Genomic DNA, 23,776 nt, shown 5'->3' with positions numbered 1-23,776 from the left:
GTCCTGTCCTCTGACATGAATGTGTATCTGTTCTTTTTTTCTATTCTAGTCAAAAGGTCTAACCCCTTGATTGTTTCCGACCTTTTGCATGTTATGTTCAAATATCCCAGGGAGGACGAAACAAACAGCCCAGCAGCGACCCCGAGACAAAAACAGTAAGCACCATCGAAAAGTCTTTAAAAAACAAACGCTTGTCGGCCCCATGCTTTTTCACGGTTGAGACAACGGTCTATCTCAGCCGGATATGTTGTGAAAATTGAAAATGGCGTAACATCGTGGTTCGTGTGTCGTAAATGTAGAAAAATTACAAATCAGATCCAGTACCGGCACGGAACAGCTTGACCATCAGCTCAGGTCGGCTCCAGAGCGAGAAAGACTTCTGGTCAGTCCAGTTAACAGACTCGGGGAGCAGCTCCAGGTCGAAGTTCCACAGAAGCTTAGCAAGCAGAAGACGCATCTCTGCGTTAGCAAGGCTGGAGATGAAAGGTTAGGAAACACTGCTAGGTATGGCGCAGGCAAAAGCATGGGTGGAGTGAGTAGGTAGTAATAGAATTTGTGCTTACTGTTGTCCGAGGCAGTTGCGTGGACCATAGGAGTAAGGCTGGAAGGCCTCCTTCTTGTCATTGCTGTACTCGTTGTCGTTGGACTCGCTCAACCAGCGCTCTGGAACGAATGCCTCGGGGTTCTTGAAGTGTGAGGCTGCGTGAAAGGCGGAGTACAAAGAGACGGATACGGATACCTGTTTGTATACAACTGCTGTCAGTATCAAGAAAGCCATGAAATGGAAAGAGCAAATAGAGAACGAGCTCCATGCCCTTCGTATATTGTCCACAAAACACTACAGAAAATATACCAGCACTGGAGAGTTATACTCACCTTTTCAGGGACATAGCGGTCGTTGATCATGGCTCCTCCCTCGGGGACAATTCGCGGAAGCATGGAAGGAATAGGTGGGTAGATGCGCATCGCCTCGGTCAAAACAGCATTGAGATATGGGAGATCCACAAGGGTGGACAGCTTAATGTCAGCGTCCTTGTCGAAAGCGCCACGGATTTCCCGGGTCAGACGCCCATACTTGTCACGGCAGCGCAGAAGGTAGTATGTCACACCAGAGAGCAGGGCAGCGGTAGTCTCACTGCCGGCCAAAACGAACACCGCGGAGTTTGTATCCATTTCTTCAGACGACATACCCTTTCCGTCCTTGGAGTGCTTAAGGATGTACGAAGTGAAGTCGGGGCGAGTGGCACCCAGGGCGAGGCGACGACGGATCTTCTGGACGCTCAGGTCAAAGCTGGCTTGGCGTTTCTGGAGCAAGTGCTTGGGGACCAGGACCCGGACCAATGGAACAAGAAAAGGGTAGAACCAAAAGACTTTGAGATAGGCACTTGCCTTGACTGCATCCAGAATAATCCGAACCCACCAGTGGTATGTGCTGTTTGACAAGCAGCCGAATGGTTCTCCAAAAGCGAGGTCGCCAATGAGGTCGAAGGTAGTGAAGTTGAACCAGCAGGTAATGTCAATGTCCTGGGACAAAGCACTTCCCATGAGACCCTTGAGCTTTTCAATAAATATTCCGGCGTACATTTGGAGTATTTCTTCCTGCTCACCCAGAGCTTTGTTGGAGAAGGCATGGGTCAGCAAACGGCGCATGCGGGAATGGTCATGCTCATTGGCTGTGATGATTGCATTGACACCGTTGGGAGTGGGTGCATACAAGGCTGGATCCTTGATGAAGACCAGTTGTCCCTTCTTGCGGTGACCGTAGATATCCTTCCAGGCGGTTGAAGCACGGTAGACGAGGGCATTTGGAGCAATACGAACAACATCTCCATATTTGTCGTGGAGCCGCTTCATGGTCGAGTGCTGCTTACCCTGGATATCCCAGATGAGATGAACCAAAGGAGTGATGGCAGCCAGCTTGGGTCCAGGGTAGCCGCTCAAAGGGTGAAAGTAAAGAGTGTGGATGATCCAGCCCACATAATAGACAAGCAGCTGTATTTTTGATTGAGATGAGACACAAAATCATTCATGTCTTGTATTTCAGCACTCACCAAGGCAAGGAATCCACTCAGTAGACTCCAGAAGGAGGGGACAGCTAGGGCATGGCACCAGCCGCTCATAGCCAAGGAATCAAAAATCATTATGAAGAGTAACTAGAGACGGTAAGATACACGACCAAAGACACCTAAGGAGGTCCATCTTACTGAAAGACACACAGAAAAAAACGAATATCAAAAGAGGGAGGTGTGTGAGGAGGTAAGAAGAGAGGAAGAGAAGTGAAGGATGAAGGAACGGGGGAGGGGACTGGGGGTGTGGGCAAACAGCAGGTGTCCTACAGTACGAATGGGGTGGGAGACGTAAAAGGGTGTGCAAGGTGATTAGAGGGGAGTGTGCAGAGTATCAGGTGTGTGTGTGTGTTTGAAATCTACTGAAATCGCGAAGGTGATAGCCGGCAAACTTCGACTTGGAGGCTCAAGTTAGGGCTATCCCAATCAAACGGAATATAGGGCTACATTAAAGGACTCAATAGGTCGTCAAACAAAGGAGTACTCATGCAGAGATCAAGTAATGAAAGTATTTTCATGGCTCGTCATTCGTTAGATTTGGGTCTATTAGATGAACACAAATTGTGTGGCACAAAAATCAACCGCTGGCAACGGAGAAACTCAACAAGCTCCCAGCAGCCAGTCCACCAACAAGAACCAGGCTCATGAATCCACCAGCAGCCGGTCTTTCATCAGCAACAACCCAGTGACTAGCGCCCATCATACAGCTTGTCCCCAGATATCCATTGCTTGCACCAAAGAAGAACTGTACAAGTAAATAGAAAACGTCACTCTTGACGGCAGCCCCTTGGCCGTTGACATTGCAGAGCTGGTACAAGGGAATGAAGATAACACGGGCAATGGCCACAATGGCAGCCATCTGTGGATGTTGCCCCAAAGACACCCCTGGAATAGCCACACACATTCTCCCCGCCAAGTCGCCCAAGTTCCAAATGAGAAACGCCAATGGAACAAAGACACTAGGATCATAGATCCGTGAACTGGCAGGGTCATTGACGGACTTGATTTCCGCCGTGTAGACTGGGAACACCATAGAGACCAAAAAGCAGACGAACACAGCGAATGCCAGGAAGCGCAACTTGACGAACAAAGTCCAGAGGCTGACAGTCTTGGAATGCTCGTGCTCATCGGCAACGGACTCGTCGTCATCTCTTACCAACTTTTGCCTCACAGAGGGCTGTTGTCTCAGAAGATAGAGGAAGGCCAAGAGAGCAATGACCGAGACACCCGTAGACGCAAGAAAGTAAATAAACGCCGATGCCGACGAACTCGTCTGCGGCATGCTGGGGTCTTGGTCTCGGTCAACGCTACCATTCTTTGACGGCACAGCTAGCACAGAAAATATCTGAACGATGCAAGGCAGTACACCGGCAACACCCTGCCCACTCATAATAGCCTGGGTATATTCCTCTCTCCCAAACCCGGAAACGTATGCAAAGACACCATTTTGGTTGATACCGGTGGCTAGACTCGCGGCGAACACCATTACCATCAAGAAGCCAAAGTACGCCCTCGGCGAGGATTCCGTCATGGTAACTGCTGAGAAGGCCAAGATCGTAAATACAACAGAGTTCATCAGCAACGAAAACGTTATTCGCCGTGGATAGGAGGCATTCTTCTGTAGCTTTGCCAGGGTATAGGCGGATGCGAGGTTGGTGACGGTTGATACGGACTGAATCGACGGCTGGTAGTGCAGTTTTGTCCAATCGTCCGACTGGAACCGGCTATAGAAATAGGGTGCGGCGGCGAGGAACATGTTCCTTATCGTGCTCCACGTTAGTTTCATGGTTGACCAAACACATATAGCTCATTTCTCCCGGTTAGAAGACTCTTGAGTTCTACTTACCAGGCCCAAAGCATAGAAACTCCTAGAAGGAAGAATATGCCATACTGTAAGCTTGAAAAAGAAGCTCGCTGGTGTTGCTGCGTATATGTTGTCTCATCGGCGTCATCTGCGGCGGAGTCCTGCAGTTGCTCATACGCCGCTGGACGGGCGATGAGACTACGTATGCGGTTCATGTCTGTCTTTTTAAGCTCTTAATTGATATGCGTAAGTAAAGAATTCTGCAAAAACAAGGGGATTATCTCATAGCAGAGAGCTGCATTGAGGTTCCAAGGGGGCATATGACTGGTGACTAAGCAAGATATGGATGGATCCATGTGCATGGGACAGCCCCGTCAGGCGATCTATGTTGTACATCTCAACTGAAAGGTTCTCCGGTCAGCAGCTGCCAGACTCTTTTGTAGCAAGATATATTCAATCACTACGGTGTCCAATGCTGTGTCCCTTTTCGAGGTGCCAATTCTCGCCTTTTGATATCTTCAAAAATCTTGTTAGATACATGTATGTCTTCGATATGTTTATCTCTTTGAGGTTAAGCAATGAAAGTAGAACTGAAACAATAAGGTTGCTATCAAGATTTGTACACAGTCGTTACCGACTTGGAATCTATCACAAAATCAAACGTGCAGAATGTGTATGGGGATATGAGAAGGGTGAAGGGGGGGCACAGTGAGAGGTGAGTGTAGATGAGGGAACATGTATTTGGACAAAAGGGATTCAACAAGAATGAACAGACATCGTAGTAGTAAGATAGTAGTATAAGAATATGGCCAGAGGTGAGCGAGGTGTAGATAAAGATTAATCCTTCTTCAGAGGGAATGTCTTTTCTACTTCCTCTACGTCCTCTTCCTCCAGCTCAGGCTCTGACTCCTCCTTCTGGAGCTCCCAGAGCTGATCTGCCTCAATAGGCTTGCCCGCAGGGGCCGTGGTTTCGCCGCCACTCATTTGCCATTCCATGAGCTTTGTAAACGCGCCATCCGGGTTAGAACTGAGCTCGTCGTAGGTGCCTTGCTCCGCAACCTTGCCGTCGTTGCCAAGGACAATAATTGTGTCGGAGCGCTTGATGGTGGAAAGTCGATGGGCAATACTGATTGTCGTGTTGTTACCGCGAAGCAGAGCGGCTAACGCACTGTTGACAAGGGTCTCGGATTCGGCGTCGAGGGCAGAAGTAGCTTCATCCAGAATCAGAATGTCAGGCTCCTTGATGAGAGCACGCGCAATAGCAATGCGCTGCTTCTGACCACCAGAGAGCTGAGCTCCACGAGCTCCAACGTGAGTATCAAGTCCATCGGGCTGTGATGTATTAGATTAGCTAGGTTCGTGAAAATAATAATTGTTCGGCGGACTTACGAAGTCGCTGATGAATTGACAGTTGGCCTTGCGTGCAGCAGCAATGATCTCTGAGCGTGTTGCCCGAGGCATACCATAAGATATGTTATCGGCGATTGTTCCAGAGAAGAGCACGGGCTCCTGGGAAACCACGCCGATCTTTCTGCGAAGAGACTTCGCGTTCATTTCCTTGATATCTTTCCCATTGATCAAGACCCGCCCCTCGGTAGGACTATAGAATCGGAGCAAAATGGAAGCAATTGTGGATTTGCCTCCACCAGATGGTCCAACGATTGCAACGTTGGTTCCTTGGGGAATCTCGAAGTTCACTTCCCGGAAAATCTTCACGGCTGGACGAGTAGGGTAGCTGAACGTGACATTCTCAAATCGAATGGGTCCACGCGCGGTCTCAACTTTGAGACCCTTAGTTGGATGAATTGTGGGCTGACGATCTTGCAGCTCAAAGAGTCGACTCGCCGCACCCACGCCCTTCATCAGCTCTGAATAGAAGCTAGAGAGGCCGAACATGCTGGAACCTGCATAAGCAGTGTACATCAAAAACGAAGTCAATTCTCCAATACTGATAGCACCCGATTGAACCATCCCACCTCCAACATACAGCAAGGTCAAAATGGTCATATTGCCCATCAAGCCAGTCTAGTAGGAAGTCAGTGAAATTCGGAAAAGAAAAGCCTTAGATAATCAAGACTGTCGACTTACCGAGCTGAAGAAGGTTGCGCTGATCAGAGATTCTTTTTTGCCAAGCTCGAATATCTTGCGGACTTGTTGATTGTACCGGTGGACTTCGATGACTTCACCGGCAAAGGATTGACTGGTCTTGACGTTTCCCAAACGCTCTTCCGCAATCTTAGTCAATGATCCCAAGTTCTTTTGGATTTTGCGACTGAGATTCCTAATGGCTCGGCCATAAAAGAGAGCGCCGAGGCCGATTGGAGGAAGCAACACAAGCAAGATCATAGACAGCTTTGCACTAGTGTAGGCCATCAAACTGAATCCAGCCACACCACTAACAGCAGCTCGTAGACCGTCAGACAAGTTCTGGGTGATACTCTTGCCAACAATGATAGTGTCAGAGCTAAGGCGCGAAATTAGATCACCAACCCGATTGGCGTCAAAGAACTCAGCATCCTGCACAAAGGTTTGACGGAAAAGCTTGGAGCGTAGCCTGGCTACAATTCGCTCGCCAACAATTCGAAGAATTATGATGCGCCCATAGTTTGCACCAGCACCTAGAAGTAGTATTCCACCAAGAGCAGTGTAAAACATGGGCATGCTCAGGCCGAACAATTCGCCGCCCCCTTCCATTGCACCCTTGGTCGCAGCGTCCATGATTTTACCAATGGAGAAGGGAACTGCCATTGTGATCGATGAGGAGACTAGGAGAAAAAAGAAGGCGAAGCCGAGAGCCTTAGATTCGGGGCGCGCGATCTTCAAAAGCCGCCAGATTTCGGCGAATCCGGATTTCTTTCCCGATGCACCTTCCTTGGCCAACCTGGCGCTCATATTTACCTGCGCTGCCTGCGTTGCTCGCTCAGACATTTCAAAGCCCTTGTCCTCCTCCTCTTCTTCTTTTGGTTCCGAGGCTGACCGGGTAATTGGGTCTGTGGAGGTCGCGGGTGGCTTCGCTTGGAGAAGTTGAGGTGTTGAACATAGATGACGTGTTTGGGAGACAATGCGAGACGTAGAAGGGGTATATTTGAATATGTTGTTCTGGACCAAGAGTGGGTTGGCACCATCGCGGAGTGCACCCGAGGCGGTTGAATAGAGACGGTTCAACCCATTGTGATCGCCGGAGGAGACAAAGGGGGATCTTGTTTTGATGAGTAGATCGCAGGCAAATGAATTATATGGCCTCAAAGCCTGCCGTGGGCTGATGCCCAAGGCCAGAGACACAGGCAGCCTGGCACCGCGCATCTCGGAGTTGTATCGGATGAGGCTCGAAATGAAACGGAGTTACAATGATGTCACCGAATTAAACCTAGACATGACATATCTGAACGGAATGGGTTCAAATCAAGCACATCACATGTTACACATTCGGCTCCTTGGAACGTGTGATGGATTGAGAGCGATGTATCCAGAGCTTCGTCAGACGCCGCCATCGATCGGTAAAGCGGTTTTCGGGGCCGATTTTGCCTTGATCGACCGCTCGTGATTTTGCCAGAACCTACCGCCTGTGGAAGCTGGTCGAGAGCTCTGGATACTTCGTCTGTTCTGGTGCTAGAAGCTGTATTGATTTTGAATTTCACTGAGTTGAATCGCTTCAAAAAGGATACATTCGTCAAATTGCCGCACCATTAGTTGCGGGTTATCCAAAACTTTTGTTTCCCGCCTGTCTGATACATCACCCCACCTCATACCTATTCTACACATTCACTGTCCCACAAGATGGTGCTTGACTACAGTAAATGGGACGCCTTGGAGCTGTCCGACGATTCGGACATCGAAGTTCATCCCAATGTCGATAAGCGCTCTTTCATCCGAGCAAAGCAGGCCCAAATTCACCAGCAACGAGACCAGCGTCGGCATGAAATCAAAACTCTGAAGTACGAGAGCATTATCAATGATGGATTGCTGTCGCGCATCGACAAGCTTCTTGATTCTCTCAAGAAGCACGAGGACTCGTCTGCTTCCCCCGATGAGTTCATTTTCACGACGATTATGGAGTTCGCAAGCAACCCCGCTGAAGACCAGGCCCCGGCCCCGCCGGAGGGAGTATACACACACGAGGCGGAACAACCCAAGTTTTCCCAGATGCTAAGCTCACTGGTGGACCAGGTGAAGAAGGAAATCGGTGATGCTAAGCCTGAGAACCTCTTCAAGGCATACATTCAGGGTGTGAATGGACACTTAGAAAAGATCAAAGCACTGCAGAAAGAATTGTTCGCAAAGCTTGCGCAACTTGAGAAGGAGGAAGGCGCCAAAATCACCAGTGATAAGCTACATGAAGGCTTTAATCAATCTCATGTTGCCAAGGTTGCTGAGAAGGAGAAGGAGAAGGCGGCTGCCAAGAAAAAGGAGAGCTCTGTTGAGCTTCTGAACCCTGGTGCAGGAAGCTCCACCATCAAGGCCGACGATGAAGGCGATGATGATGATCCTGCCGATATTGAGATTAGTCCACTGGCAAAGAAATTTGCTCAGCTCAAGCCTGGAGACTACAGCGCCTATCTAAAATTCATCTCCGCGAACCCAGATATTGTCGCTGAGAAAGAGACCGACGGCCTACTTGTCGAGGCATTCAACAGTCAGCTCCAGGGCAAAGATGAGTATGCTCGACACTGCGTGCACCAAGGTTTGCTTCTGCAATACTGTCGCTCGCTTGGCCGTGATGGTATCCAGCTGTTCTTCACACGGTATGCCAATATTTCGCTTCTTTTTTCAGTCAATGGCTAACATATAAACTTCCAGCATCACTACCAAGGATCACCGCGCATCAACCTTGTTCCTCAATGACGTCAATGAAACTTACAATCGTATCAAAACTCGCTCGGCTGAACTCAGCAAGGATGGCTCAGCATCCAACGACCCTGCAGGCGTAGAGCAAATTCAGCTGCACGCTGTTGACCCCAATACCAAGATCACCATCAATTTGCCCGCTGCCAACAGCGAGGATCCCACTGAGATTGAGGTGCGCAAAATCTTCGATGCTTTCCCTGAAGACCTGCAAAAGGCGTTGGCGACTGAGTCCCTGGACGAAGTCAACAAGGTCCTTGGCAAGATGTCCGTTGAAGAGGCAGAGGTTGTTGTAGAGCAATTGGGCAATGGTGGTATGCTCAGCCTGGAGGAAGGAATTGTGGATGCCACGACAGCAGAAGGCCAGAAGAAACTGAAGGAGTTGGAAGAAGAGGGAAAGCAGGAAGTTGGTGAGCCCGGTGGCGACGTTACTGAGCTTGACTAAGGCTATGTAAAAAGCGATGGTAATATGAATTGAGTATGCGTTTATTTCTGTTGAACTGAGGGTAGGTTACCAACCACTTCCAGCCTTGTTGTACATTTGTAGCTGTTCATTTTACTGTTTCAAGGGTTTTACTCTTTCAAGGGTTAGCCTCTATCTAAAATACTTGGATCAGGGCTCATCTACCGGAGGAATCCGTGGTATTAACGATGTTATCAATTTGAGTGAGATACTAATTTACAAACCCCCCTAAGGACTTCGCTGCGTGGAGTTAAATAAAATAAAAATGACAAGAGACATAGTTGCCAGATCACAGTCAGGCTACCAAATAATGCGAGAAGGGGGCTGTGGAAAAAGCCATATCATATGAGTAAATGTGGGAAAGTTGTGAAATACCACGTCCTAACCCCGGACTCCCGAATCTTCTAACCCCCACGCGCCAAAGTAAACCACTTAGATTCCGCTGGATCCGGGAGCCTCCTGGTCTTTTCGAAGGTCGATCAACAGTTCGCGGAAACGCTCCTTTCCGGAGCCACTGGCACCGCCCGCGGAGCCCTTGCCCGAAACATCAACCAGCTTAGCAATGCGCTCCCAGCTGGTGCCACCAGCGGAAGTGTCCTCTCGGTTGGCGAGGAACTGTTCAGCCTCGGAGCGGGCGTGGGAGCGGTTCTTATCGGCCTTGTTGTTGTATGAAACGTAGAAGTCGTCAATGTCCTCCTGTGCCTTCTTGACGGTAGCGTCCTTCTTTTCGGCGGAGATTTCTGCACGGCGGGCGATCTCAGCATCGCGCTTCTCGCGCCATTCACTAAGGATTGAAACACAGGAGTTAGCTTGGATATTCTAGACCGAAACAAGACGAAACAAGATGCATGCAGATCGCAAAGGCAATGACCCCGTCATCCAGAATTTGAGATTGAACTCACCGAACAGCATCTCCCTCATCTTCGGGTTCCTGTGCATTCTGATATCCGGTGCGGGGGAATGGTGAGCCGGAGCCAGTGATTGTGCCACCCGGAGCAACGCGCTGCATAGATATAACCCCTGGTCAGCATATCGCATGTTCCCCACCATGTACCAAATAGCTAATTCATACCTCGTTCTGGTTCTGTGTCGCTACTGAGGGGAAGGATGATTCGAATTGGCCAATCTCCTCAGTGGGCTCGTCACCTGCGCCGAGTAGGTCGTCCGCGCCTACGTTCTGGCCGCTAGCAACGTGGTCTTGAGAAGTAGCAAATTGGTCGGCATCTTCACCGAGCGCAGCGCGCTCACGGGCAAGGAAGTCGTCATCGGTGGTGCTCTGGACATCGGCTACTTCGGTTTGGCCTAAATGCGGGTCATGTTAGCTCCGGTGTAAGGAGAGCAAGTAAGGTGGCTTGAGCATACCCTCAGCGAAGTCGTCTAGGGAAGGGAAACGGTCAGCCATACTGGGGATGGATTTTCTTTGACGGTTGTATGATTCAATAAAGAAGTTTGAGTCAAGAAGATGGTCGTGAAGAGAAGTCGAAGGGCTAGGAAGACGATGGTTAGAGGAAGTAGTGTTGACAGGTGTGGCCGGGGCGGGCTCGGAGCCCCGTTGTTCTGCCGCTTCCGGGGCGGTAAGCTTATCCATGTTTCGAGCTTGGGGTACAAACCACTTCAACTTCACTTGTGATGGAGAGGATTGAGAGTCGAGATCTTCGTTTGATATTCCTTTGACTCTGCTCCAGTGACTTTACTTGATTGAAATCTAAGTGCAGTCCTAAAACTCACCCGTGTGATCTTCAATTGCTCGTTGCCTGTTTGTCTTCCACGGTGATTGCGACTTGCGCTTCTAGGATCTGATAAATTTCATTTTTCAAAGTCCTTCTAATTCAGATTGCTATTTTGTCATCATGGCTTTTACTGATGATGCTGTGAAAGCAAAGCTATCCGCTCTGAATGACTCGCAGGAGAGCATCGTTACTGTTGCGCAATGGGTGATGTTCCACAGGTATAGACACTTGCTCCAACCTCAAAGAGACTTGCTAATCTTTTCGCCTATAACTGAAGACGCCATGCTGAACGGACCGGACAAATCTGGCTTCAAAAGATTCGCGATTCGCCGCCTCCCAAGCGACTCAACCTGATCTACCTAGCCAATGGTACATATACCCTGCTACACTTAAGCTCCGCTCCGCTTGCTAATTATATCTGCAGAGGTGGCCCAACAATCTAAAGTACGCGGAAAAAATGATTTTCTCATTGCGCTATCTCCGGTTCGTTCCCTACCATCCCGCCATTGCGACTCAAAAACTAATATAGCCCTAGATAATCGTCGATGCTACATCAGCAGCTTACAAGGGCTCGTCGAGTGAATACCAACAAAGAATCCGCCGAGTCGTGGAAGTCTGGAGACAACGCAATGTATTTGATGGAGCTATTCTGGATGCAGTGGAAGCTCGTATAGACGGTAGGTCAACTCACTTGGCATGACGGACTAGCCAAGCTGATCACGCTGCAGAACTCGACAAAGCTCGTCCTACAAATAAGAAGCAAACACTCGGAGGCTCCTTCTTCAAGGACACTTCCTCAGGATCCACACCGTCCGAACTACAACCTCTCAACCCATTGCAGGTTGCTCTCACCAAGGCCGTCATCAGCTCCAGCAATTCCACCACAACCGCTACTTCTGAGTTCGATAAACTTCATGATCCCAAGAACCCGAAGCCTACACTGCCCGTTCATGCCGCACGTCTGTCCTCACTATTGAAGACGCTCGCCAACGCGGAAAACTCCGTTTCCGAGGTAATCAAGTCGCGCCGCGCCTTGATCGATGGGCTCGAGAAGATCCTCCAGACCAACCGTGCGGAGCTATCAAAGGAGGAGGCTCTTAGCGCTGAGCTATCACAGAAGAGAATCTCAGTCGATACCGAAAAGCGTGAGGTCGAAGATGCGATTATGCGCGGTCTGCCTAGTGAAGAGTCATCCATGGATCCCGGTGAACACAACGGACACGATGATTCTTCCGCCCGCCCAGAAGTTGAAGCATTGACGCCTCCCCCGGTGGAGGCAATTACGCCGGTTGGGTCCCCACAGCCAGAAAAGCAGCAGCTCCGCCGCGGCCCTTTTACCGAGGAGGCGGACGACGCCTCAGAACGGAACCCCATGAGCATCCCCAACATTCAGGAGTCAGGCAACGGAACTGGGATCACTGATCAATCCACTGCTATTTCTCAGGACCATGAAAATGATTTTGATATTACTGCCGATGGTCACGCAAAAAGGCGCAAGATCTCGCATGGCGAAGAGGACTATGCGGCTTTTGCAAGCGGCGACCTCGATGCTGATGTGGCTGACCTACTTGCCAGCCATGCCAAGTAAGTGAGATTGACACATTATGGTCAAAGCTATATGTTACCTAGTAATGTATGTGCAGCAACTGCCATTATTTGGTGTGATCAATTCATTTCTTTTTTCATTCCACCAAGTGCCTCTTGGGCATTCTCGTTTCGGTTTATATTGGATGTCATTTGTTTCGTGTATGAATTGACTAATGTATTGGTTGGAACCTGGAATACATGGCATTGATCTCAGGCCTGTAGTCCAATTTCCTCCGAATTCTGTGCACATAGTGGTCAATAGTAAGGTAGGATATATAGGTAGGATTACCCTGTTAATCCTTTTCCGATAAGCCACGTTTTCGCCCTGTTCTGGTCTCTTTGTGACATCAGAAACTAGATGTGTAGATTCAGCTATATTCACAAGTAATGACCACGTCACACCAGGCTTGAACATCCATATACATCGCGTCTAGGTGCCTTATTACTTGCAATAAAAACTTAGTCACTACGGCAATTATCAATATGTAAAGTGAAGGCCTGCTCTTTTGGTCACATTAACTATGAACCAATGCTAATTTGCGGGGAAAAAAGTTATCGGAGGATATCCGGATCCATCCACCGATCTCGTGCAAATCTGTTCGACAACTGATGCCTTCGCCCTCGGTAAGCCAACACAGAGCGGATATTGTTGGAAGACTCATCCTCTGGGGGTGCAGGTGGTGGCGCTGAACTGCTTCCCTTTGGTTTCACAACCAGTACAATGATCATTCCCACCACGATCAGTAGGAGTAATAGCATGATCTTGCGCTTTGTGGTTCGTTTTTGATAATTAGTAGCCTACACGGGTTAGTTTCACGGTTAAGCGATGCCTGATAGAAATTGGATGGGGACATGGGGAAGAAAAATTGCCAGTGAAGATGGAACATACCACTTTAAGCTCCTTATCTGCAGCCTTAACCTCGGTGCCCATTCGCTCGACATTGTAATCTATACGGTCCAACATGGTTCCTTGGTCGATAATCATGCTTTGTAGTTCACGGAATATATCCGAGAGCTCAATAATCCCCTTGGCGATATCGTTGATTTCGCGCTCCCGCTGCGCAATAGCAGCATCATTCTGGCCGGTCTGGCGTTGTGAGGTCTGCTGCAACATCGTCTGCGAAAAGGACCTGTCGGCATCTGACTCCATCATCGATGGATCCGTGTATGGGTTCTGGGCTTGCGTAGGCGTGCCATCGAAGGGCGTCGCGATACCCTCGAGATCTCGCAATTCTGCACATAAAGAAACAACACCGCATTAGCATACCTGAGCCAACCGATTCCGTCTCCGCCGCGGGAAGAGAGCAAGAAGAACACCAAAAGAGATAAGAGTCCCATACTTCGCAAATAAGTACTTTGCTTCTTTCTAAACCTGGCACTAGCTTCCTGCACCCTGGCAGCAAGCGAGATCTGAATATTCTTCGCCATGGTCTCCTCTCCACTCGTAACACCACCATGCGCCTTGGACTCGGCCACCATAGTCTCGATGCGCATGATGGAGCGCTGACAATCATGAAAAGAGCGCGTGACTTCCTGCGTCAAGCGCTCGATAACACCTTCATCCTGCTTGCGCAGGTCCTCGTCACCGAAGCCGGGGAGTAGGTGTTTCTGGTGTAGTTTGTCGAGCTGGGCGGAATTCTGGGCAATCTCGGATAACAGTTCGGATACCTCTTCCTGCACGTCGACCCAGCGCGGCGGAAGAAGGTCCATCTCGATAACCATGTCACCATCTTCGTCTGTTTCGGATATTAGGCGCCTGTTTTCCTCCGGGTGCGAGGGTGTGTCGGAGAAGCCATTGCTGGGTGTGAATTGTGGCTTTTTGGCTGGGTGATGGATTAGGGATTGGCGATAGGAGAGGTAGCTGGGTTTCACGGTGAAGTGTTAGCTGTTATGCTTTGTAGGCTGGGGGTCTTATGGTGGTTCTTTGCTTTTTTGTCTCTTTCCGGCGCTGATGGTTGCGCTTGGGGCTGAGTAGGGTATATTGGGGGATTCATACAGATTGGTGCGATCCCGCCACATGATGAGGGCGTTGGGAGGATTGAGTCTGGTTTACTGAGTTGAGATCATAGCAATCATGATCAGGGTTGATTGAAAGGTAGGAGCTCTCCACATGAAGGGGTCACGTATGCCCAGGTATTCATCATGTAATCGGTTGGTTTTGTCCACCTGGAGAGGGGTAATTTTTGGTATTGGCAAGACAGCTTCACACATAGTATTTCCCGTAATCTCCGGTATTAAAAAGATATCTCTGTACTGTAGGTAGATCGTGTGCTCAATTACTTTCTCGTACATAGAACTTATCTCAGTATGAATTCTTAAATGTCAATTTGAAGGCTCAAAAACAACGTATATCATTCATTAGTACAGGCATCTCGACGGCGATAATGTGCTATAGTCTCTTCGGTTCTAGATCTACTATGAAACCCACCCCGCAGTCTACATCCTTACACTGAGATCAAAGCAAACACAAAAGCCAAGACCTTCCTAATGCAATTAGGCTCCCTGGCATTTCCTCAACATGACTCTGGAGTGAGATCAAGCTTTTTGGGGCTACCTAGCACCTAAGATGCAAGCAGATATTTATGTATGAAGAAGAAAAAAAAAGAAGTCAGGTATGATGTTTGAGGTTGAAATATACCAAAATCCAAGTCTGTCAACCGTGGCAACATTTCAGCCCTGGGAGGGTCCTACCGCCCTGAGACGAAACGACGCTGACTGGGCCCCTCAGGCACGCTATTTTGGTCTCGTAAGGCTGTTCCCCTTAACACTCTTCATTATTTGACCCCTCCCTTACTTTGTACTTTCATCCATCTACATTCATCATGGTATGTCCCTGATACTCAAGCTGATATCCTTCAGCTTTGTGTTGAAAATAAAAACCCCCACATTGCGGGGCATCACTGTGCAATCTCACTGATCGCATTCTCTAGGCTGATTCCCTCACTGAAGAGCAAGTGTCTGAGTACAAGGAGGCCTTCTCCCTATTCGTGAGTGACTTCATAAGCAGATCTTTGACGTGGTCGAAACCATGCTGACCGGGAGTTGTTTTGCGAAATAGGACAAGGATGGCGATGGTACGTGTGGTCGCGCCCGACAGCTCAGTTGAGCCCACAGCAGTGTCCTCTGCTATCGAATCTGAAAAGGAATAGTATTCTAACACGCAATCCTACCCATAGGACAAATCACCACCAAGGAGCTTGGCACCGTCATGCGCTCGCTGGGCCAGAACCCCTCCGAGTCCGAACTGCAGGATATGATCAACGAGGTTGACGCCGACAACAACGGCACCATTGACTTCCCTGGTACTTATTCACATCCCACCGATGTCAAAGAGAGATGAGTTATTGACGTGCACTAGAATTCCTCACTATGATGGCTCGTAAGATGAAGGATACCGATTCCGAGGAGGAGATCCGTGAGGCTTTCAAGGTCTTTGATCGCGATAACAACGGTTTCATTTCCGCCGCCGAGCTGCGCCACGTCATGACTTCCATCGGTGAGAAGCTGACCGACGACGAGGTGGACGAGATGATCCGCGAGGCGGACCAGGATGGTGATGGTCGGATCGACTGTATGTTTTGGAAACAATCTTGGAGCCTACCCGCGCTTGCCTGCCCAGATGCTAACCTCTCCGTCTCCATACAGACAACGAGTTCGTCCAGCTCATGATGCAAAAATAAACGATGCATTTGCACCGTGCGCCTTTTTCCATGTTAGCTGACGTCGCGGTTTTTTTTAACGAGAATGTTTCTCTTCCATTTCAATTCTCCAATACCGATTTCCTGTAGTCTATACTCGCTAGGCTATACATCTTGGATGATTTACGATCACGCGTGTGCTTTGAAATGCAGACGGAATGGACTGGGCGGTACTTTGGGTCAAGTGTTCATAATATAGGAATGATGGCTTTCCCTATAACCCTAACAGTGCTGGGCTTTGTTACAACGTTGCCACCTTGTTAACCAGCCATGTCCACAAAACCTTGTAGCAAGTGTATAGGTAGTAACCGTCTATCTCAGTCCCCAACACTCTGAGCATCCAACTATCGATTAAACCTCAAAACCTCCATAAATTGCCTCGCAACATCCGCTCCAGACCACGGATCAGGATCCTCCTCAGCACGCTCACCAACCACAGAGCCAACCCCATCGCCATTAGTATCAACCCTAGCATCAGCCCCGGACTCAGCCTTCTTCCACCTCCTCAGTCGGTCCTTAACTTCCATCCCAACATTCGGTATAAGAATTGCCTCCCGAGCTTCAACGCCCAATCTCCCCCAAAACTCTCGAATCAGCGACGCGGTCGCCGCATACTCCGCATCGATATCCGACTCCTCGATCGCAGATCTAGCGAGGTCGATGCTCGTAGCTTCAACATCCACATCACCGTCACCTCCAGCAGCACCGAATGACCCATTTCCCCGGCCCACAGGAATCGCCTCCACAACCGATGGACCGCGCCATTCGACCTCAATGACCGTACCACGCACCCGCGCTGTCGGGAACGTCTGCCGCACGTCACCAAGACGCACACGGAAGTCACCAACCTCGTAGACGATCCCGTTCGGGACAGCTAGAGTAAGCCGGTGGGCCCAGAAGGGTTGACAGGCGTAGGTAAAGTGCTGGAAGAGGGTTCCGTATGACGCGGGGGGAACAGTTGTCATGACCATTGATGGGGAAGGGGAATGGTCCGGCGCGATGCCATCTATGGGAGCAGGCGCGGCTGCTGAATTTTGGTTTTGATTTGGTGCTGGGGCTGGTTTCTCGGCCTCTGAGGTGTAGATGAAACCGTGGGTTGGGTAGTGGGTTAATGAGAGGAATTGCATGTAGCGTGGATTTGGGGGTTTCTTGTTTGAGTTTGAGGACGCGGGGAGTAGGCCTGGGGTGTCACGGAGCAGCTTTTGCTCCAGACCCCAGCGGCCGATTGGAGTTAGTTCTTCATTTGGGAAGGCGGCGCGAAGGCGCTCTGTTACTAATTGCAGGGCTGTTGAGGCGTTTGGGTTTGAAGGGATGAAGTAGACACTTTGTGGTATTAGTTTGGGGTGTTTCTGTTGGCTTGGGATAGGAGGTTTACCCTGTGATAGGCATTTCTTATGTTTGTTTTCTTCTTGTATTGTGGGCAGACCCAAAGGAGATTGGAGTGATCGTCACAGCAGTGTTGAGCTGTGGGGTATCAACTGGGATTGATGGGTTGAGAAATGTCGTGGGTTCCCAGATAGCCTTCAGTCCTGCTGGAGATTGATTGAGGGAATATTTAGCAGGTAGTCACCCTGCAATATAGATAGATATAGAGATCAATCAATAAGAATGATGATCAAGCCCAGAGTCAGGGAAATGATTGAAGAGGACTTTTAAACAGGCTAGGACCTCTAAATTCTATCGATCATATTAGTATAAGAATTGACAGGGAAAAGAATCTGATACCTTTGGAAAATTTAATGTTTCTATATGATGTTGTTCTGGAGAGTCATCAGCAATTCTCCAGAAAGCCATAATGAGTGCAAACAGAGCAAACACATAACGGTGTTGAAACCAGCTGGGCAGATGTTTTTTGATAATTCCGTTGTTTTCAAAGTTGTTTGTTCACAAGATTGCAAGACATCGGAAAACTTCTAGTGCTGGTGCTTTTTATCCCTCTTTTTGTCTCATATTGATTTGGCTCAAATTTCAGCCTTACGGTCAGTTTCTCAGCTTCTCTATACCACTCCCTCAAACCCCGGATGCAGTACTCAAGCAGATAATAGTACTCCGCGTGGGTCTCTCGGTAATATGATGTCAGTACAGCAATCCTTTGATCTCGAAACGTGTTACTGTCCGATCTTCCAAAAATCGATATGAAAATCGACAAGATCAATCATCAGAGTCAGGGGCCGCAGTGGGGTTAGTGGCGCCCTCAGACTACAACTTAAGCACAGCCCTGGGAGACAGAAGAGCCTCTTGGCACTTTGATGACAAGTCTAGACTTGACTATACTCTAATAATAATATAGGTTGGACCCTGCAGTCCCTGATTGCGTGGCCTGGCGTGAAAGGGGTGACATTCTCAAATTGCACCAATCATCATTTGACCCTGTGCATCATCATGCCTCTCACTTCCAAAAGCCACCAAGGCCGATCAATGGAGCTCCAGAGAACTCGGCCGCGTCTGATTCCCCTTCGCAGAGACCTCTCACAAGCCATGACGTGCCGCATTGTGTAAAAATGTGTCCATTTCCTTATTTTGTTTACTCAAGCCGACAGGGATCTTGTTCTGTCCGAAACATCAATGTCGGCTTTTGTTACTAGTTCCTTGACTTGACTTGTCATTCCACTCCTTCTCTGAGCTTATGACTGTTTCTTTGTTATTACTTTGGTTATTTTGCACCCCTACTCCATCCATTCACTATGTACAACAAGCGCAAAAACCGACCTCTATTAACAGCATTTTTCCTGATTGTTGCGACATATTTCTTCTTTTTCTGGCTACCTAGTACAAAAACATATCGAGGTCGCCTAACCAAGCCAATCTCTAGAAAAGACAACACCATTCGGCACGATGCCATTCGTTTAGATAAAGTCACCGAGAGATTCCCCGTTACGGAGTACATCCCACTGCCAAAAAGCTCCGGCAAAATCCCCCGCATCCAGCATAAATTTCCCAAAGAAACCAATAGCGAGCGCAAGGCCAGGCTCAAGAAGCGCGATGCTGTGAAGGAGGCGTTTCTTCATTCATGGAATGGATATAAGGATTATGCGTGGATGCGAGACGAGGTAAAACCCCGCACTGGAGGGTATCAGGATACATTCAATGGCTGGGGCGCCACGCTTGTTGATTCGCTAGATGCACTTGTGATTATGGGACTGGACGATGAGCTGCAGCTGGCTCTGGAGGCTCTGGAGGAAATCGACTTCACAACGACTAAGAGCAAGCAAGTGCCTGTCTTTGAGATTATCATTCGCTATATGGGTGGCTTCATCGCTGCCCATGATCTCACCGAGGGCAAATACCCGATTCTGCTGAGAAAGGCTGTTGAACTGGGTGAGATGATTTTCAATGCGTTTGATACGCATAATCGCATGCCCCAAGTGCGCTGGGAATGGACTAGGTATGCCAAATATATTTAATGCAAATATCCAATAAGAACTCGAGACTGATAATACCCAGGTCCGCCCAAGGCAAAGAAATCGCACCATCTTCACGCACAAGCTTAGCGGAAATGGGCTCCTTGACCATGGAATTCACTCGTTTGACCCAATTGACTGGTGATCCTAAGTACTATGATGCGGTGCAACGAATTATGAACGAGCTCGAAATCGGACAAGACAAGACTCGGATGCCTGGCATGTGGCCGACATGGATTGACACCGACACAATGGACTTTGATGACTCCGAGTTCACCGTCGGCGGATGTGCCGATTCCGCGTACGAGTACTTGCCCAAAGAACACATTCTTCTGGGCGCGCAGACAGACAAATATCACCGGATGTACGAAAAGGCCATCAAAACACTCAATGAGAATCTCCTGTTCAGAGGAATGACCCAGGACGAGGATCAGCATTTCCTTTTCACATCTAACGTCATTGCACTGCGAGGTAAATCAAAGACCTTCCAGTACACGCCTGATCACCTCAAGTGTTTTATGGGTGGCACCGTGGCCATTGGGGCTAAGGTCTTCAACCGGCCAGAGGATATGTATGTTGCCCGAGGACTCACCGACGGCTGTGTCTGGGCATATGATGTTATGCCTACGGGGATAATGCCGGAGATTTTCAAGGTCAGCCCTTGCAAAGACATTGATGAATGTCCATGGGATGAAGAGCAGTGGATGTCGGATGTCATCTCGCGGTCTATCGAAACTGAGGAGGACCGCGAGAAAGCGGAGAACCGCATTCAGGCTGAGCATCTACCACCAGGTGTGACAAGTGTTCAAGATGCATCGTACAAGCTTAGGTATGGGTTTCTCTTATTTCTCGTGATGTATTTCACTAACATACTATCCGTCCAGACCTGAAGCTCTTGAGTCCTTGTTCATCATGTACCGGATTACTGGAGATAAGACTCTTCAAGACTCTGCGTGGCGCATGTTCAAGAACATTGATAATGTGACTCGGACTAATTTTGGCCATTCATCCATCAACGATGTGCGTCATTCGAGACCAAAACACGAGGACAAAATGGAGAGCTTTTGGCTTGCGGAGACTTTGAAGTACCTCTATCTTATCTTTTCTGAGCCAGATCATATCAGTCTGGACGACTATGTGCTGTACGTTTGCCACTTAGCTGTTTGTATCCTGTCTTCTGGCGCTAATGATTCTTTCTTACAGGAGCACCGAGGCCCATCCTTTTAAGCGGCCAAAGAACTAAAGTGTTCTGGCATTCTAGCATTGCGAGTCTATGTACTCCGTACAGCTTTTCTCATCAGCAATATCTCAATTTGATTCAACAGGACCGGCGTTACGGGCATTATATTACGGCTTTCAATACACAGCATCTGGTACATCCACAGGCGCCATAGCAAAAGATATCCCAATCACTACTTTATCTGTGCATAATATCCCGCATCCATACATCCTACAAGTAGGCATAATACAAGATTAAAATTATACATAAGCAGAGACATCAACAGAATTCACCTTCAAATCCTCATCCTCCCGCCTCCTCAGCTCCGCTTCATCCTCATATTGTATGGAGTACCGGACCTCCTTATGGATTACCATCTTATCCTCCCCATCCCCTTGCTCAGTCACAACACTCGCATGTCTAGTATGCGACCTCGGCACGAGTTCAATCAAATCTGATGCCATTGCAAACGACCCCACAGACCCAGCCCTCACACCTTTCTTCCCCTTTTCCATTCTCTGGAAGCTCTGCTTCTTGCGCGGCGGACTGAGCGGGAACATCGACCGACTCCTTGGTGTAAGTATCGTAGCAGGCCTATCCCCATTGCTTCGATTATCTATAATCGCTCCGTGCGCATGGAGGGTGGTATCAAGACTTGAAGGACCCTTACTCGGTCCTTGGGTCTTTGACTGTCGCGACCCAGAGCCTGAACCATTGAAAGCTGGAGTAACCGATGGCCATGACCCGGTACTTGCTATTTTTCTCTGTATGCGAGAATGCGACATGGACCTTGAAACGGCATTTGGTCTCGATCTCGTGCCTGACCCCGACCCAGACGCGGTCTTCGAGCCATCTTTCGTGCCGTTTGATCTTGACGCGCTAGATTCCAGGGTCGAGTCACCCGCTGTACCGTAGTTCGTGCTGACTGCTGCCATGAAGGGCCGGAGGCAGAATACGCTGCATGCGACCAGGGCGTAGTGGAGCTCGACTTGCATCCAGACTGTTGGTCTGACAGCGGCGAGGGTTGTGTCTTCGTTATTTAGAGCGGTGTGGAGGGTTGAGATGTGAATCAAGGAGAAGATTATAAGGCTGGGATTGTGCGATTAGATTGGAGATCGGGGATGGGGATTGAGAATACATAAGTGCCGATGCGGATCACTCACGGGAAACGGAATATAAATGCAAAGCCGACGGCTAGTTTGCGGCGAACGGACATGAAGAGACCTTTCAAGAGCATCACAGCTAGGAGGAAAAGGAGGAGTTCGGTTGTGACGTCGACTGCTGCGATGAATTGCCATCGTATGTACTATTTTGGGGAGATGAGAGACGGCTTCGGGGACTTGATGCATGATATGTACATCATTGGTGGTTTACGTACCAAGTTATGGCATTGGCCGCTGTCGTTTCGCCAAGGTGTGTTTAGTTCACAGTTGACTAAGACAATGAATATAGCCGGGATGATCCAGACCGTGCAGAGAGCTAGTGTTGCCCAGGATGCGCGATTATGTGGTTTCTGGGGCGTGAGGCGGAGGTAGATAGCCACGACGCAGCATTTGGAGAGGTAAATGATTATTAGCGCGATGATATCGCTTGTTGCAATTAACTTAGGTAGTCGTTTAGTTGGGTTCGTTGATTCAAAGCAACTCAAAATCAAATGACAACTCACAGCCTGAATCTGATCGAGTCGACCATCCTTCAATAACGATATAGAAGTTCCGAATCCGCGCGAGCATGCATAGAAGATGAGGCTTGATTGCACCACAGCAACAGCCTGCGCACAAATTTGAATTACATGTCAGCAGTGTGCTCAGACAATCCATCCAACCCCAGCCTGACTCGATACGACTCGGTTTTTCGAGTCCTAACTCACTGTGGCACCTAACAAAACCCAATCATCGCGCGCAAACGGCGGAATCAGCATGAGTCGCACATAGAGCCGGATCAAGAAACACGCCAGGGACATAACGAGTCCCATTGCGGCAGTGATAATCACCCACGCGCCATGGTGCAAGTCATCGACGACCTCGAAGGGCGGCGACTGGCCTGGCGGCACATACGGGCCCATGTCAGTGGGCAAGAAGAGTGGCCACTGCAAACGGCAGCAGATTCTAGACAAATATCGTTCTCCGGGCTATCATTCATATCATGTGGGTGGATATATTGCGGTGTTGTGTGTAATGACTTATCAACACAAACACAGGAACGACTGTAAAAGGCTGTCAGATCTGTCAGCCATGTGGGCTGGATGGCAGGGCGGGAATATGTAAATCGAAGAAGGGGTTTGATTTGAGACGCTCGGACACTTTAGTGTAGAAGAGCAGAAGCAGGTATGCAGGCGTCATGGCGAGGCGAAAACGGTTGAGCTAGGTTCCATTTCTCCTATGCACTTGCAATGGTGATTATTTTTGCCTTGGGGGAAATCATATGCCGATACCCGATACATGAACTATCGAGTTCAGACATGTAAGTTGGGCTGGCTGGGTTCGCTCGATATACCATGCTGGGGGTCCCATTCGAATGCGCATGGCCGGTTTATCCCTTTCTTCCGTTGAAGGGTACAAATGGTGTCGATTATTATCATTTTTGGTGTAAGTTCAGGTCATCTGGTTGGAATGGTGAATTGCCTTCCCTCCCTCACGTCGAACGTCGAACTTTCAAGTACATTTGTACTGTGGGCACGCTGCTCTAGGGCACGGCGGCCCGCTGTAGGGGGTCATCGATCGCCATGGGCCTTTGAGCATTAGGCTTTGGCTGCTCGGGAGGTAATCAGCCGATAGGCCAGATGGTTTGCTTTTGAGCAAATGAAGCGAGGGGCTTATGCATTCACCCGCCATTTCGGGGCGTGGATTGTGGCGAAATTGTCTGGGGGATGGGCATCAAAGGGATGTGCGACCGAGATTAATATTATTAGTGAATTAGCGCGAGTGATGCATCAGAAATGTGTTGGGTAGTTGATGCCAGGTCTG

At 49.1% G+C, this 23,776-nt stretch overlaps 11 protein-coding genes across 11 annotated transcripts; 4 read left to right on the top strand and 7 right to left on the bottom strand.

Moving 5' to 3' along the window:
• Positions 1–304: 304 nt before the first annotated feature.
• N7500_006430 (cytochrome P450) lies at positions 305–2,141 on the bottom strand (the record flags this gene model as incomplete). The annotated part of the gene is made up of 4 exons (XM_056677574.1): positions 305–473; positions 564–739; positions 877–1,992; positions 2,052–2,141. The coding sequence occupies 4 exons, from the start codon at positions 2,139–2,141 to the stop codon at positions 305–307; spliced, it is 1,551 nt and encodes a 516-aa protein (XP_056532574.1).
• Positions 2,142–2,643: 502 nt separating this feature from the next.
• On the bottom strand, positions 2,644–3,822 carry N7500_006429 (nucleoside transmembrane transporter FUN26; the record flags this gene model as incomplete). Its single annotated transcript, XM_056677573.1, has 1 exon — positions 2,644–3,822. One exon carries the CDS (start codon positions 3,820–3,822, stop codon positions 2,644–2,646), a length of 1,179 nt encoding a protein of 392 aa, XP_056532573.1.
• Positions 3,823–4,707: 885 nt separating this feature from the next.
• On the bottom strand, positions 4,708–7,173 carry mdr2 (ATP-binding cassette permease mdr2; the record flags this gene model as incomplete). The annotated part of the gene is made up of 3 exons (XM_056677572.1): positions 4,708–5,202; positions 5,260–5,895; positions 5,959–7,173. The coding sequence occupies 3 exons, from the start codon at positions 7,171–7,173 to the stop codon at positions 4,708–4,710; spliced, it is 2,346 nt and encodes a 781-aa protein (XP_056532572.1).
• Positions 7,174–7,647: 474 nt separating this feature from the next.
• Positions 7,648–9,157, top strand: N7500_006427 (Hsp90 co-chaperone CDC37; the record flags this gene model as incomplete). The annotated part of the gene is made up of 2 exons (XM_056677571.1): positions 7,648–8,612; positions 8,668–9,157. 2 exons carry the CDS (start codon positions 7,648–7,650, stop codon positions 9,155–9,157), a joined length of 1,455 nt encoding a protein of 484 aa, XP_056532571.1.
• A 450-nt stretch (positions 9,158–9,607) lies between these two features.
• Positions 9,608–10,763, bottom strand: N7500_006426 (clathrin light chain CLC1; the record flags this gene model as incomplete). Its single annotated transcript, XM_056677570.1, has 4 exons — positions 9,608–9,959; positions 10,078–10,178; positions 10,248–10,477; positions 10,538–10,763. The coding sequence occupies 4 exons, from the start codon at positions 10,761–10,763 to the stop codon at positions 9,608–9,610; spliced, it is 909 nt and encodes a 302-aa protein (XP_056532570.1).
• Positions 10,764–11,025: 262 nt separating this feature from the next.
• On the top strand, positions 11,026–12,493 carry N7500_006425 (CTD-interacting domain-containing protein; the record flags this gene model as incomplete). Its single annotated transcript, XM_056677569.1, has 5 exons — positions 11,026–11,123; positions 11,183–11,274; positions 11,330–11,388; positions 11,441–11,582; positions 11,634–12,493. 5 exons carry the CDS (start codon positions 11,026–11,028, stop codon positions 12,491–12,493), a joined length of 1,251 nt encoding a protein of 416 aa, XP_056532569.1.
• A 551-nt stretch (positions 12,494–13,044) lies between these two features.
• On the bottom strand, positions 13,045–14,511 carry N7500_006424 (t-SNARE syntaxin TLG2; the record flags this gene model as incomplete). Its single annotated transcript, XM_056677568.1, has 4 exons — positions 13,045–13,290; positions 13,382–13,725; positions 13,833–14,353; positions 14,489–14,511. The coding sequence occupies 4 exons, from the start codon at positions 14,509–14,511 to the stop codon at positions 13,045–13,047; spliced, it is 1,134 nt and encodes a 377-aa protein (XP_056532568.1).
• An 803-nt stretch (positions 14,512–15,314) lies between these two features.
• On the top strand, positions 15,315–16,172 carry N7500_006423 (calmodulin; the record flags this gene model as incomplete). The annotated part of the gene is made up of 6 exons (XM_056677567.1): positions 15,315–15,317; positions 15,423–15,479; positions 15,551–15,566; positions 15,669–15,794; positions 15,851–16,063; positions 16,138–16,172. The coding sequence occupies 6 exons, from the start codon at positions 15,315–15,317 to the stop codon at positions 16,170–16,172; spliced, it is 450 nt and encodes a 149-aa protein (XP_056532567.1).
• Positions 16,173–16,534: 362 nt separating this feature from the next.
• Positions 16,535–17,579, bottom strand: N7500_006422 (uncharacterized protein; the record flags this gene model as incomplete). The annotated part of the gene is made up of 2 exons (XM_056677566.1): positions 16,535–17,513; positions 17,566–17,579. The coding sequence occupies 2 exons, from the start codon at positions 17,577–17,579 to the stop codon at positions 16,535–16,537; spliced, it is 993 nt and encodes a 330-aa protein (XP_056532566.1).
• Positions 17,580–18,874: 1,295 nt separating this feature from the next.
• N7500_006421 (glycoside hydrolase family 47 protein) lies at positions 18,875–20,834 on the top strand (the record flags this gene model as incomplete). The annotated part of the gene is made up of 4 exons (XM_056677565.1): positions 18,875–19,575; positions 19,635–20,420; positions 20,476–20,733; positions 20,795–20,834. 4 exons carry the CDS (start codon positions 18,875–18,877, stop codon positions 20,832–20,834), a joined length of 1,785 nt encoding a protein of 594 aa, XP_056532565.1.
• A 236-nt stretch (positions 20,835–21,070) lies between these two features.
• N7500_006420 (uncharacterized protein) lies at positions 21,071–22,875 on the bottom strand (the record flags this gene model as incomplete). Its single annotated transcript, XM_056677564.1, has 5 exons — positions 21,071–21,899; positions 21,974–22,116; positions 22,189–22,413; positions 22,477–22,581; positions 22,681–22,875. The coding sequence occupies 5 exons, from the start codon at positions 22,873–22,875 to the stop codon at positions 21,071–21,073; spliced, it is 1,497 nt and encodes a 498-aa protein (XP_056532564.1).
• Positions 22,876–23,776: the final 901 nt, after the last annotated feature.

The sequence above is a fragment of the Penicillium coprophilum genome (assembly GCF_028826855.1).
Source record: "Penicillium coprophilum strain IBT 35676 chromosome Unknown utg000004l_segment0_segment0, whole genome shotgun sequence".
In the NCBI taxonomy this organism is placed as follows: Eukaryota; Fungi; Ascomycota; class Eurotiomycetes; order Eurotiales; family Aspergillaceae; genus Penicillium; species Penicillium coprophilum.
This window is presented reverse-complemented; position numbering and strand designations above follow the sequence as displayed.